The sequence below is a fragment of the Anolis sagrei genome, chromosome Y, assembly GCF_037176765.1.
Source record: "Anolis sagrei isolate rAnoSag1 chromosome Y, rAnoSag1.mat, whole genome shotgun sequence".
NCBI classification, from domain to species: domain Eukaryota; kingdom Metazoa; phylum Chordata; class Lepidosauria; order Squamata; family Dactyloidae; genus Anolis; species Anolis sagrei.
In genome coordinates, this window is record NC_090035.1 from 46,877,564 (window position 1) to 46,892,916 (window position 15,353).

At 42.8% G+C, this 15,353-nt stretch overlaps 1 protein-coding gene across 2 annotated transcripts in view; it reads left to right on the forward strand.

Moving 5' to 3' along the window:
• The window catches only part of LOC137095390 (pyridoxal-dependent decarboxylase domain-containing protein 1-like), a 72,708-nt gene extending 59,058 nt beyond the window's left edge, over positions 1-13,650 (forward strand). The window contains exons 12-23 of one of the 2 annotated variants that reach the window (XM_067462002.1): positions 464-589; positions 886-936; positions 1,844-1,907; positions 2,570-2,652; positions 3,886-3,991; positions 4,777-4,948; positions 9,519-9,625; positions 10,176-10,297; positions 10,687-10,779; positions 10,864-10,960; positions 12,451-12,534; positions 13,154-13,650. In XM_067462002.1, coding sequence (XP_067318103.1) covers positions 464-589; positions 886-936; positions 1,844-1,907; positions 2,570-2,652; positions 3,886-3,991; positions 4,777-4,948; positions 9,519-9,625; positions 10,176-10,297; positions 10,687-10,779; positions 10,864-10,960; positions 12,451-12,534; positions 13,154-13,413 — 1,365 coding nt within the window. In that variant the 3' untranslated portion in view covers positions 13,414-13,650. Of the gene's footprint in view, positions 1-463; positions 590-885; positions 937-1,843; positions 1,908-2,569; positions 2,653-3,885; positions 3,992-4,776; positions 4,949-9,518; positions 9,626-10,175; positions 10,298-10,686; positions 10,780-10,863; positions 10,961-12,450; positions 12,535-13,153 lie in introns of those variants that run through there. The other variant, XR_010908834.1, reaches the window with a different exon arrangement.
• The last annotated feature ends 1,703 nt before the right edge of the window (positions 13,651-15,353 follow it).

Here is a 15,353-nt window from a genome sequence, read left to right on the forward strand (position 1 = left end):
GGGCCCCAGTCACACACACACATACGCATTTTCACTCAAAAAGACTCAAAGCGACTAAAAATTTAAATTGCACTACCTCCCTCCCTCTCTCTCTCTCTCTCTCTCTATATATATATATATATAAGCCTAAACTATCTAAACATTAAATAGAATTAAATATGGGACTTATTAAAATGCATAATTACAACCATCAAAACTATTAGAAACCTGTTGAAGTCCAGCTTATTTGTTTGGCACTGCTTTTGATGGCCATTATTAAATAGGAAGAAGGGTTATATAAATTCTTCATATACTGGTACTTGATGGGCACTGTTTGGTTGGTTTTTGTTCCTTCTTTTTTCATGAGCTGTAATACATCCTGAATATTAGGCATAAAACAGAATACAAAAATATTGACCAAATTAAAAGAAGTGATGTCCATTGATGATGATGACAATTGTGCTATAATTCATGCTTCTTGCAGTCTTTAGCAGCAGGCCTGACCTCCAGCCAGGCAGTGGACAAGCTCCGTGCTCTGCCCCTATGGCTCTCCTTGCAATATCTTGGACACAATGGGATTGTTGAAAGGATAAAGCATGCATCTCAGTTGGTAAGAAGCTGCTGACGTCTATGGTTTTTGTGCCATCTTTGTTGCCTGATATTTTTGATGACTTCGTGACATTACTGTATTTCTCAGTAATGACAAGAATTAGCATAATGGTTTGAGTGTTGAAGTTGTGCTCTGAGGAATCATAGTTCAAACCCATTGGGAGGTCTTGGGCAACTCACAAGGAAACAGCAACAAACACCGTCCAAATAATTCTTGTGATAATTACATTCACCATGTTTATTCTGTTTGCTTAGAAAAAATCTTCTCCCTTTCCTGTTTTCCCTCTTAATTTTTAGAGTCAAAGACTGTTGGAAACCTTGAAAAACCAGGATTTCATTAAAACCTCGGTAAGTTTTTTAAAAAAATCTATATTGAAGCTGAATCTTTGATAATTTGACATGCTGTTAACTGCCTTATTTAAATGACATTGGGGTTGATTCCAGGCGGAAGAGCTATGTATAAGAGAGGTTTGTTGTTGTTTTTTTTACTCTGTTTCAGAAAGAAGAAATGATCATGCAAATATACACGTGACACAGTGGCAAATTCTAAATAAAATAATAATAAGGAAAAGAAAAGAAATTAAAATCTCAGCACATTTTTTTTCCCGTGTCAGGAGCAACTTTAGAAACTGCAAGTCGCTTCTGGTGTAAGAACCTGTGGTGGCACAGTGGGTTAAACCTTTGTGCCAGCTGGACAGAAGACCGACAGGTCAGGGGTTCAAGTCCGGGGGCATGGTGATTAGCTCCCTCTGTCAGCTCCAGCTCCCCATGCGAGGACATGAGAGAAGCCTCCTACAGGGATGGTAAAAACATCAAAACATTTGGGCATCCCCTGGGCAACGTCCTTGCAAATGGCCAATTCTCTCACACCAGAAGCGAAGAAGCACAAATAAACAGGGATATAAATTATCTGAGCCAAAAGTGCAAAGCTGCGGTGGAGACATTTTAACAGTTCTTTGACTGCATGAATATTGTGTGCATTTGGCTGTTCTCATTTTTCTCATTTTGTGATGAGAGATATTATTATCTGACATTAGTGGCAGCGGTTCAGTTTTCTGGTTTTATGAATATATTTGATCCAGATGTTTTTGGTCACAACTACTAGTAGTTGAGGATATGGTGTTGCTTGGAGAGCTTTTCCCAAGGCTCATTAAGGAGTTTATTTTGTTCTGTATGGAGCATTAAAATCTTCTCCCAGTATTTTTGGAATGTGAGTTTTATCCCCCCCCCCCCCCCCCCCAATTTCATTTTCAAGGTTGAAGATGAACTTAGCTCTCCGGTGGTGGTTTTCAAATTTTCCCCAGAATATCCGCCTAAAGGTGAGTACTGTATAGAGAAAATTGCATTGCAATCACATTTGGCACCTTCCCGAGTAAACAACCCCTTAATACTAAGTTTTATTTATTAATACTGAGTTATATGTGTTTCATAGAAATGCTTCTGTTATTTGAGGGAATCTATTATTTTCATTTTGTTTATTTTGTGTTAAAAGCATTGCATAAATAAATAAGCTTAAAACTGATAAAATTAAGGGCTCACAAGCAGCTAAATAGTTTTAGACCAAAAACAGGCAGCAGTGATTACACTGCTTCAGTGATATTATTAAAGATGATGATGATGATGATGATGATGATGATTGGCTCGATGTAGGTTACAGCATAGTTAAAACACATAAACATCATCAAAGTTCTATAAATACACATATTAAAATGTATTTCCATAAAGGATACACATTAAAATATTTCTATAAAATACATATTAAAATACACAGAATAGAGATTAAACACAAGACACATGTTTAAAATACTGTGTCCTAGCCAAGCTTTTCCAAATCTAAGTTCATAATGACATACCTGAACATCATACAATGTGATGTTAAAATGTTCTCTATGGAGAACATTCAAAGGGAAAGGTCAAAGCTGTGCTTTCCTGTGCACGACATGCATTTCCTGTGCTATAATCTGTTTCCCTTTTGCTTCAGATTCAGATCACATGTTACAAACTACACAAATACCTCCAATGACTGGAAATGAGAGATATATCTGTGATACTTTTAATCAGTGGGTAGGTACTAACGTTACTTGCTGTTTTCCAAACTTGGCAAAATGTAGCCATCTGGCTTTGTTGAACTTCAGCTTCCAGTGTTTTCACAATTGGTTATTCTGTCAGGGCACTTTTTTTTTTCCTCCTAATCCTAGATGCACAACCTGTTAGCAGGCTGAAACCATGCAAACAAACACTGATCTTCAAATTATTAAACTAGAATATGTCACAGCTTTTGCTCACAAGCTTTTGCCTTTGGTACTATCCACCAATAAAAATAGCTTCCCAGAATGTCTCTCAAATCTAATTTGGCCCATTTACAGAAAGCAATTTTTGCTTATCTCAGAATGTACTTATTCTTTGCAAGAGTGCTGACTGTGTTGCTCTTTAAAGTTCATTGGTTTTGCCATTGCTTAGGATTGGAATTCTTTTGTATTGGTTTTTCTGTAAGCAGCTTTTGAGTCTTTTTAGAGAGGAAAAGCGGGGTATAAATTATCATACTAACAGCTTGTAAAAAAGCAATGTGTTGTTCTGAATATATTAAATGAGGAATCATCCCACTTGTCCCAACCCACGAACAGGGAAATGTACATTTTCTTGTCCCAAGTGTAACATTAACTCATGTAATTGCCCCATTTTGGATTCTCTCAGTCGGGAATTGCCAGACCAAACAACTAGGTACAACATTGTTCAAGCAAGTGATGACACATTATTAAAACATATACCATATGATTAAAGCAACACATCCATGATTGTGCCTCAGCAAAAAATAGTTTCACAACAATTGGAACTACTCAATGAGTATGAGAAGAACTAAGAAACCTGACTTATGTAGATGAAAAGGCCTATACAGGCAGTCCTCGAGTTACAAACATCCATCTTACAAATGATTCCTAGTTAAGAACGAGACTGAGACAACAGAAAGCGAGAGAAATCTTCCCCTCGGAAGGAAGGGAAATCCAATCCTGAAAGAGTTATTATCATGGGGAAAAGGGGTCTCCACTGTAGCATTATCCCCAATCCTTGTTTCCACAACAAGCCAAATTATTACAGGGACAGAAATTGAAGTGACATCTTCTGAAGAGGGAGGGGTACAGACAGCAAAGGAAACACCTCAGGGATGTTCACCCTTGCTTATTTGATCCAAACCTACAGACCCTCTCTTGTCAGTTGGGGACGGCCTATATTTAAGAATAGAGAGCAGATTAAGTTACGAAGAATGGGAGATCCTTCAACCTTTGCTTGTCTCTTCAGCTGGGAGACCAGTTGGCCCAGTTGGTGCCTGCCAGTGGAGTTGACATTGTGGAACTGGAAGATGAAGGCACCTGTGTGCGCTTTAGCCCGTTAATGACTTCTGCAGGTAATTGGGCCGCTTGTTTGTAAAGGTTAAAGTACTTAAATGTGAGGTGTATTGCTGCCTTAAAATCATCACTAAATCAGTATGCCTTCTGATGTGTACAAATGTGTTTATATTCCATTGAAACAGGATTCAAATTACTGCATAATTTCAGAAGATTACTTTCCTCTATGCATTCTTTGTTAACTTACTTACTTTAATAAGTGGCTGGTAGAGAACTTATTGACCTGAAAGTTGACAGTTCGAATCCTTGAATTGGGGTGAGCTCCCACAGTTAGCTCCAACTCCTGCCAACCTAACACTTTGAAAACATCCAAATGTGAGTAGATCAATAGGTTACCACCTCAGCGGGAAGGGAGACAGGAGGTGTCTATGGACAACACAGGCTCCTCGGCTTGGAAATGGAGATGAATATCTCCCCCAGAGTTGGAGTTGAGCACTGCCTCCAGAAGCTGGAGATAAAAGGGGAAGCCTTTGCCTTTGTTTTTGTCTGTTAATTTCTGTCTCGTTGTATCCAGGCATTGAATGTTTGCCTGTGTTTGTATATATACTGTAATCCACTCTGAGTGCCCTCGGGGAGATAAGGAGGAATACAAATTATTATTATTATTATTTGTTGTTTCCTGGTGCCCATATGTGAGGTTAACGTGTTCACTCAGAAAAAAACCCATAATGGTTCAGTTTCTTAGCATTTTATGGCTGCCTAATGATTTGTGTGGCTTTCAAATACTCAGCACAGTGCTCTGCCTTTGTGCAACTTTTAATGCTAATGCATCTAAGTTCTTCAGTTTTAGGAACAGAAGTGCAAGATGTTGACCAGCTGGTGGACTGCTTGAAAATGAAGGTCCTGGTGCTGACCTGCACCTTGAAGCTAAGAGATGAATTTGAACAAGAAGTGAGAAGGACCATCGGCCTGACCTTCGTTGAAGATCTCAGCTGGCCTGGACTTGGAGTCATCAGGTGAGCAAGTCTCTCCAGGTCTTTTAAGAAGATGAAGATGCGAATGGGACCGGTAGGAAATGCATGGCTCCGTTGTGTCCCAGTCTTCAGAGCAGCAGAAAAAAAAGCTACCCCCTTTCTCCTCAAAATTTAAACATGGCTCTCATATCTCCTCTCAGCCTTCTCTCCTCCAAGCTAAACATCCCCAGGTCCTTCAGCCATTACTCAGAGCGATACTTGACTTCTAAGCCTTGGATTATTTGGATCACCCTTTTCTGTACAACTTCTAGTTCTGAAATCCTAATCTGTGTAACGCTGTGATTTTTGACCCTGGGTTATCAATATCATTTCCTAATTGGTTCTATCATAAAAACATGGAAAAAGTTTATTAAGCTGCCAAAACTTTGTTGCTGTCTGCACATTCAAAGTTTAAAAATTTAATCCTGGATGAACGGGCAGATCTCGCGTGCATCACAGAGACCTGGCTGGACGAAGCTGGAGGCGTGAATTTGACCCAGCTTTGCCCGCCAGGTTTCTCCGTGCAGCACCAGCCAAGATCCAGAGGGCGGAGAGGCGGGGTTGCAGTGGTCTATAGAGATTCCATCCCTCTGACCAGGGGCCCCATCTCGCAGTCAACAAATTTTGAATGCGTCCACCTTAGAGTGGGTGACCGGGACAGAATAGGGATTCTGTTAGTGTACCGTCCACCTCGCTGCACTACAGTCTCCCTACCTGAGCTAGCGGGGATGGTCTCGGACCTGGCATTGGAGTCCCATCGGCTGCTTGTGCTGGGGGACTTCAATGTCAATGCCGAGACCGCCCTGTCGGGAGCGGCTCAGGACTTCATGTCTGCCATGGCAACCATGGGGCTGTCCCAACGGGTATCTGGCCCCACTCACAGTGCAGGACACACATTGGATTTGGTTTTCTGTCAGGGATGGGAGGAAGGTGGCGGTGTTGAGGAGTTGTCCATCTCTCCGTTGCCATGGTCCGACCACCACCTGGTCAGATTTAGACTTACTGCAGAGGTGGAGGACCCATTAAGTTGGTCCGCCCTAGGAGGCTTATGGATCCTGATGGATTCCTGACGGCTCTTGGGGAGTTTCCCGCCATCTCGGTAGGTGATCCTGTCGATGCCCTGGTCGCTCTCTGGAATGGGGAGATGGCTAGGGCAATAAACACGATCGCTCCTGAACGTCCCCTCTCAAATAGCCGAGCTAAACCTGCCCCTTGGTTTACTGAGGAGCTGGCAGCAATGAAGCGAAGGAAGAGGGAACTAGAGAGCGTGTGGCGTTCGGATCCGAGCGAGCCAAATCGAACATGGTTTGTGTCCTTTTTAAGGACATATGCCGCGGCAATAAAAGCTGCAAAGAAGACCTTCTTTGCGGCTACTATTGCATCTGCAAAGAACCGTCCGGCTGAACTGTTCCGAGTTGTCAGAGGCCTGTTGAAACCCACCACTCAGGATGGGAGCCCTGGTGACTCGGCAGTTCGCTGTGAAGCCTTTGCTCAGTTCTTTGCCGACAAAGTCGCTTTGATCCGCTCTGATATGGATACCATATTAACGGCAGTCTCTGAGGATGTAGCACGAGCATCTGCTTGTCCAGTTTTGATGGATTCATTTCAATTGGTGAAACCCGAGGATGTGGACAAGGTGCTTGGAGGAACGAGGGCAACCACATGCATCCTAGACCCCTGCCCATCCTGGCTTCTAAAGGAGGCCAGAGGGGGATTGGCCGAGTGGGTGAAGGTGGTGGTTAATGCCTCCCTTCGGGAAGGCATAATTCCAGCCAGCTTAAAACAAGCTGTGATAAAACCGCTGTTGAAAAAACCATCACTGGACCCCACTCAATTCGTGAACTATCGGCCTGTTTCCAATCTCCCCTTTTTGGGCAAAGTCCTGGAATGTGTGGTGGTCTCACAACTCCAGGCATTCTTGGTAGACACAGATTATCTGGATCCGGCACAGTCTGGCTTTAGGCCGGGGCATGGTACCGAGACAGCCTTGGTCGCCTTAGTGGATGATCTGTGCTGGGAGCTCGACAGAGGGAGTGTGTCCCTGTTGGTGCTGCTGGACCTCTCAGCGGCCTTCGATACCGTCGACCACGGTATCCTTCTGGGACGCCTCACGGGGATGGGTTTTGGAGGTACTGTTTTGCAGTGGCTCCGGTCATTCCTGGAGGGCCGGTCTCAGAAGGTGTTACTGGGAGACACCTGTTCAACCCCACAACCTTTGTCTTGTGGGGTTCCTCAGGGTTCAGTATTGTCTCCCATGTTTAACATCTACATGAAGCCGCTGGGGGAGATCATCCGGAGTTTCGGAGTGCGATGCCATCTGTACGCGGATGATGTCCAACTCTGTCACTCCTTCCCACCTGCTACTAAGGAGGCTGTCCAGGTCCTGAACTGGTGCTTGGCCGCTGTGACGGTCTGGATGAGGACGAACAAATTGAAACTGAATCCAGACAAGACAGAGGTACTCCTGGTCAGTCGAAAGGCCGAACAGGGTATAGGGTTACAGCCTGTGTTGGATGGGGTTGCACTCCCCCTGAAGACGCAGGTTCGCAGCTTGGGTGTGATCCTGGACTCATCGCTGAGCCTGGAACCCCAGGTCTCGGCGGTGACCAGGGGAGCATTTGCACAGCTTAGGCTCGTGCGCCAGCTGCGCCCGTACCTTGGGAAGTCTGACGGCCACGGTAGTCCACGCTCTTGTTACATCCCGCCTAGACTACTGCAATGCTCTCTACGTGGGGTTGCCTTTGAAGATGGCTCGGAAGCTCCAGCTAGTCCAACGCTCGGCAGCCATGATACTAACAGGAGCGGAGCGCAGGGAGCACACAACTCCTCTGCTGCACCAGCTCCACTGGCTGCCAATCTGCTACCGGGCTCAATTCAAAGTGCTGGCATTAGCCTTTAAAGCCCTAAACGGTTCAGGCCCAAGCTACCTATCCGAACGTATCTCTGCCTATGAACCCACCAGGACTCTAAGATCTTCTAGGGAGGCCCTGCTCTCGATCCCGCCTGCATCACAAGCACGGCTGGCGGGGACGAGGGACAGGTCCTTCTCTGTGGTAGCCCCTCGGCTGTGGAACGCCCTCCCCATGGACATAAGATCAGTTCCGATGTTAATGGTGTTTCGAAAAAAGCTAAAAACCTGGCTGTTTGAACAGGCATTCAGATAAACAGTGCAATGAATATGATGAATATAGGAACGGAATTATAGACGACGAATTGGATCACGCTACGAGACGTTTGTGTTGTTATTGATGTGCCATTATTGTATTTTGTGCTTTCATGGTTTTTAAATCGTTTATTGCTATTTTGTTATGACTGTTTTTCTATGTTGTGAACCGCGTTGAGTCGCCTACGGGCTGAGAAACTGCGGTATACAAGCAAAGTAAATAAATAAATAAATAAATAAAAATGGCATATTTTTATTAAGGAGAATTATAAACAAAGTGCCTAGACTGAAGGGAAAAAAGTAACAAATACATCTTTGTCTACAACATGCATGGGCAAACTTTGGCTCTCCGGGTGTTTTGGACTTCAACTCCCACAATTGAAGTCCAAATCATGCAGTCTATATGCATTCTAAACAAACACCCACTAAGCTATTTTTTAAGCCTCCCACTCGCTAGAGAAATTGATTAGGCTTGATTTGATGCTTTACTTTTTCTTAAGCATCATAAGCTTTAGCACAGCAAGTTAACCACTATCTGCAATTAATCTTGCCAATCAAAAGATTGGCAGTTCGAAGCTGGGGTCGAGGATGGGTGTCTGACCTTCAGCCCCGCTCACTGTCCACCTAGCAGATTAAAAACAGCTGTGAATAGATAAATTGGTACCACTTAAGTGGGGAGGTATTTTAATGACACCATAAGGAAATACCAGAAAAATGCTGGCAATTTAATCAAGAAGAGAAAGTCTGTGAACAGGGCTCTTCGGCATGGAGGATGGAGCAACAACTTTGCCCCTGCAGCCCCTGTGGCCAGAATTGAGCCCAACCTCCAAGACGTCGAAGATGGGAAAAGCTTATATACCTCTATCTCTAGGAGCCCCCAGTGGTGCAGTGGTTTAAACCCTTGTGCCAGCAGGACTGAAGACCGACAGGTCGGAGGTTCAATCCCGGGGAGAGTGCGGATGAGCTCCCTCTGTCAGCTCCAGCTCCCCATGCGGGGACATGAGAGAAGCCTCCTACAGGGTGGTAAAACATCCAGGCTGTCCTTGCAGACAGCCAATTCTCTCACACCAGCAGCCACTTGCAGTTTCTCAAGTCATTCCTGACATGGAAAAAAACCAAACAAACCTCTGTCTATGTACTGTTGTCTATCCTGTCTGTGTAGGATGGCATTGAATGTTTGTCATATATGTGTTCTGTGATCTGCTTTGAGTCGGGGTGAGAAGGATTGGATATAAATACAGTAAATAAAACTAGCTCTCCTCTTGCTCCATGATCCTAAACAAGTGTTTCTTTGCCTAACACGGAATCTGCCTGTCTAAAGGACCTGATCATTCTTCTTGAAAAACAAATGCCTTACTTTCTCTTTAAAATGATTGCAAAAAGTGTTGTTTCCCTGGTCTTTCTATGTAGGTATGAGGGACAGAATGAAGACAAACAAGAAAAAGACTTAGAAAAGATTAACAGTGAACTTCTGAAAAAACTGAACGAGCTCGAATCTGATCTGGTGTTGTCTTTAGGTAATTTTGCTATTAAACTTCTCTGTGTGCGTTGGGGATTTTCCTTTCCTGCATTAGAAGCATCCCGTAGATTTTCCAGCTATAGTAATTCAATTTTCTCTATAAAGCCAAAAATAAAATTGCATTTGCATTTTTAATATTTGATCCTGACATAAAATATATCTGATATATCTAACACCTTTCAACAAAGGATTCCCCCCAGGCAGCAACCAGCCAGACTTTGAAGCTGATAGGCCATTAAATGCTAATCAAGATGGCCAATCGCAACATCCACATTTGCCTCAAACAGATAAGAGTTCTTTTTCCTACCCTGGACATTATTCCAAAGGTATATAAACTCCACTTTCCTAGTTTCCAACAGACCTCACAACCTCTGAGGATGTCTGCCATAGATTCAGCAAAACATCATGAGAGAACGCTTCTGGGACATGGCCAGACAGCCTGGAAAACTCAGTAATCCTGGCCATTAAAGCCTTCGAAAACACATATCTGAAATAAATAGAAAACCTATCAATACTTGCCTTGACTCTTTTATTTTTGCCTATTACAGGTCCAGAATTTGGAGGGGAGGAAAACTGTATTTATATTGGGATGGCCACAGAGGATCTGGATGTTTCTGAGCTTGTTGAGACTATTGCAGCAACAGGCCGTGAAATTGAAGAAAATTCAAGGGTATGCGCTGGAGTTGCAAGGTTACAGAATAATACTACAGTGGCAAGATTGACTCTCCTGCCTGTTTCGTAGTTTATACTACTCCGAATTTGCAAATTGTAAAATGTCGTCTCCATAGAGAATTGCCATGTCAATAGAAACATCACTGTTAGCTTAGATAGGCAGGCCATTCAAATCTCAAACTATAAATAGAACTCACCTTCTGTTTTCAGGTGTAACTTCCATTTGGTCATGCAAAGCAACAAGCCAAACCCCAACCACCTTTCCCTTGCACTTTGTCAAATAATAGAGAAAATTACCTCCTTTCAGTGGCATCATCAGAAACAGAAATATAAGCAGCACATGTCAACACCAACTGTTTTTTCTTCTTCTTCCCTTTATTGCATCAGCTGCTGGAAAACATGACCGAAGTTGTTCGGAAAGGCATAGAGGAAGCGCAGGTTCAGCTGCAGAAAGCGAATGAGGAAAGGCTCTTGGAAGAGGTGAGTACATTTCAGGAAGTTACCTCCTTTCAGCAGCCTTGGTGCTTAATTTGCATTCCCATTTGTTGTGGTGGTTTTTTTTAGGGCCTGCTCCGACAGATCCCTGTAGTTGGCTCCATGCTGAACTGGTTTTCCCCGTTCCATGCTTCACCGAAGGGACAAACATTTAACCTAACAGCGGGTAGGAAGCTATTTGACACCATTATTTAACCAGTAGCAGTAAAATCACTGCTCAGTGTGCATTAGTATAGTTATTCTGGAAGAGGATTATACATCCTGTTAGTAACCTGGCCTCTGTGCTCACATTCTGGGCTGGTCTTGAAAGCATTGGGCAGTTCATTGTAGGAAGCAGGATGCTGGAACAAGAAGGATGTTTTTAATCTGTTTTAACAGGGCTCTTTCTCTAACTATTAGTGAAATGAAGGAGCAAAGAATCTCTCTCCTGTTGGGATATGCATTATATTAGTCAACATTTGCCAGGACCTTCAGCTCAGCTGGGAGTTGGGCTAGAGCCAAAAATTATGGACATACTTATTTCAGTTGAGGAATCCGAGGCTCTGGGTCCCAATTTGCCCCCCCCCCCCTTTTTGGGTTCATCAAAGAATCTCCTCTTTCTGGTTTCCCACTTGGTATATGTTTCTTCCCAAGACTCCCTGCTACTTCTCATGTTTCTACTCAAGCATTGTTAACTGCAGGAATGTATTCAGAGAGGGGTATATAACTATTTCTGAAAAATAGTCCAAACAAGAAAGGCAGAGGAGAAGTAGCACTATCATATATCAAGGATGTTTATACCTGTGAGGGGATCCCTAATGTCAGTCCAAGAAGCCACAGCAAACATAATTGTGTGGCGGGCTGAATTCGCAGAGAAGACTGAGATATCTACATAATACCAATAAGATGTGTTTCACTGTGTCCATAGTATCCATTTTGAGCAGTGGCTTAATGTGTTGTTGAAGGCTTTCATGAGTTTTCTGGGCTGTGTGGCCATGTTCCAGCAGCATTCTCTCCTGATGTTTCACCCACATCTATGGCAGGTATTCTCAGAAGTAAGGGGACTGTTGAAAAATGGGCAAATGGGGTTTATATACCTGTAGAATAATGTCCAGGGTGAGAGAAAGAACTCTTGTCTGCTTGAGGCGTGTGAATGTTGCAATTGGCCACCTTGATTAGCATTGAATAGCCTTGAAGCTTCAAGGCTTGACTGCTTCCTCCCTGGGGAATCCTTTGTTGGGAGGTGTTAGCTGGCCCTGATTATTTCCTGTCTAGAATTCTCTGCTTTCGGAGTGTTGTTCTTTATTTACTGTCCTGATTTTAGAGTTTTTTAAAAAAATACTGGTCACCAGGTTTTGTTAATTTTCATGGTTTCCTCCTTTCTATTGAAATTTTCCACATGCTTGTAGATTTCAATGGCTTCTCTGTCTAGTCTGACATGGTGGTTGTGAGAGTGGTCCAGCATTTCTGTGTTCTCTAATAATATGCTGTGCCCAGGTTGGTTCGTCAGGTACTCTGCTATGGCTGACTTCTCTGATTAAGTAGTTTAGTTTGGTATGTCTCTACATTAAAACTGAATGTGATGTCACTTCTGCAAATTTGCAGTGCTTCATTTTGTGTATGAATATGCTAATATGAAAGCTGTGGACAAATTTGACTCCCAATCTCCATTGACAGGTTCTTTAGAATCAACAGAATCTACATACACTCCAACCCCACCTCCAACCCCAACTTCAAGCCGTAATAAGCAAAGGTATCCTGGTAAGTCTTTACTTCTCCCATTTGTAAAGAGCTGCTTCCCTGATCTCTCCTTACTATTTGTAAGAACCAAATATGGAGGAGTATTTGAATGGGTCTGGAGAGATATTATTATTATTATTATTATTATTATTATTATTATTATTATTAATGTATGTCCTGCTTTTTTCCTGGATTGGGACTCAAGGTGGCAAACAAAATATAAAAAACAGGGAGATCATTCAACAGGTTTATTTGGCCAAATCATCCTGCCGGGTGAGCAAAAGGGAAAAAAGTGCCAAAACTAAGACAGACCTTAGTTTTAGAGTCAAAATCTTTACAATCAGGATATTTTCTCCAATTCTCTCTCTTTCTTTGTTTCCTCCTTGGCATCAGCTCTTATCCGTATTTGTGCCTGCTTTTCCTCAGCAGCCTGTCCTACCTCCCCTCCTGTAACTGCTTGTTACTAGGAAAAAAACATTTTGAACTTTTCTTTGTCTGAGCTGTCTGCTTTCAGCTGGTAAACTTCCACCTCAAGGCCCCCTTTTTCAGTAGCAGCAGAAATCTTTAGACAGGATTTGAAATCTCGATTGGGCTAAAGGGTGAAGTATCCAATTTCTAAATGTTGGTTGTTTGTCCTCAGGACAAAAGCGGTTTAGGAGGTCTTTGAGGAACTCGGACAAGTTCAGTGAGACCAGCTCTGTGAGCCACATTGACTACTTGGACCGCGGAGAACCACGGTGGCCCAGCACTTCCCCAGTTGGGCAAGAAGGAAGTCCTGTGCCGGCAGAGCAGAGCAGGCCTCTGGCAACAGAAACAATGATGGAGACCCCAGCAGGGAAGTCCCCAACTCTGGTGGGAGCCGATGGCACTCAATCAGAACAGGAAATGAGTTTAAGATAAAAATGGAGACTCTGCATATGATGGTTTTGTACAGAAATGCACTCTAGCAGGATCATTTAACAAGACATTTCAAATGTCAACGGTGCCACAGTTAGTGCAAGAATACCAAAATACATTTTATTCTGACATCTCTTGGGTTATTTTCATTTGAATTATTACTTGCACTCGATGCTTTCTGGGAAGATGTATATTAAAATGGGTTTAAGTCTGTTCAATAAACTTGTCGATTTCAGCTCTCCTATTTTTAAATGATTGTAATAATCATCACTGGCCTTATATTTGTGTTTCGAAATGCTCCAAATTCTCCACGATTTTGCCTCAGGTGATGCCTGGGCACTGCTCATGGGATGTTTTAAATCTCCCAGCTGCAGAATTACAGAAGTCTTATCAAGATAGTACAAATCTTACCTAACTGAAACAGCAGACTTGCTAAATATATCATTCCTCACTGTTAGCTGCTGCTGACGTTTCGCCTGCATCTATGGCAAGCATCTCTGAGGATGCTTGCCATAGATGCAGGCGAAACGTCAGGAGAAAAATTGCCTCCAGAACATGGCCATATAGCCCGGAAAAACCTACAACAACTCTTAGGCTGCTATTGTAAATCCAAGAACAAATAATTTGGGAATTGATTTCTTCCTCAGATGAAGAGTTACACCTTCACATTTGCGACTGTTGAGCCTGCACCTTGTCCTACAAAGGGACAAAAGTAACCATAATTGTAAAAGTGAGTTGCTATGAGCCAACCCAGACATGGGCAAGTTTTGTCCCTTCTTCCAAGTGTTTTGGACTTCAACTCCCACAATTCCTAACAGCCTCAGGCCCCTTCCTTTTCCCCCTCAGCTGCTCTGAGGGGGAAAAGGAAAGGGCCTGAAGCTGTTAGGAATTGTGGGAATTGAAGTCCAAAACACTTGGAAGGAGAGGCCAAGTTTGTCCATGCCTGATCCAACATGTTAGACCTAGATGATTTCTATGGAAATTGCCACGTTTCAACATGGCTGCTTCACCTAAAAGGGAGCTACCTACATCCCTCTATTCTATTATTAATGAAGGACTTTCCTGTAGGTTGGTAGTTATGACTTCCTCTTTGTGGCCACAGTTCTGTTTCCGAAAAGTACCGAATGTATCTGGACAAATTTTACAGGAATCAAGGGGACGGGGGGAGGCAAGTACAGAGGATGTGCATCCTTTGTCTATAAAAGGCCATTTTCCAAATTCTGCAATGAAATGATTTGATAGATTTCGAATTGTGAATCATACTCAGCCAACAATGTGCTTCCACCTAGAACTCATTTTTGATTTGGTACCTTTTTGAAAACTCGCTCCACAACCAGCTAGCAACAATTTGATGCCTCCAATGTACACATAATAAAATCCAATAATTACATTTAAAACATTAAATCACATTAATTAACTAAAATCTTCTGTTTTAATAACAGCATGGTGGTTTTGCCCTACAACTCTCAGAAATCCCAGCCAGTTTACCAGCTGTTAGGATTTCTGGAAGTTGAAGGTCAAAACATCTGGGGATCCACAGGTTGAGAACCACTGCCCTACAATAATGCTGTTATAGGTGGAAGTAGAATGGGGAACTCCAGAGTTCCTGGCAACAACCATTCTTGTCCTCATCCAAATAAGCACATTTTTCAGAGCTCAGCCACAATAGGATTGCAATATCCTCTGCAGCATTTTGTTAATTGATTTAAATCACCAAAACGCCCACCGGGTTGATGCCGTTTGTACAGTTTATTCACTCTCCTCTTCAATATAAGACATTGGTAAATATCCATTTAAATGTGGCGAGGTTTACAGTAAGTTCACTTTGTTTATCTAGATAAAGAGTTGATATTTAAACTGCAGATTGAATTAGTGTCTTCCTTAACGGTGCAATTATTAAATTAAATAAAGTCCAATTATATTCACATGGCTTCCTCAAAAAG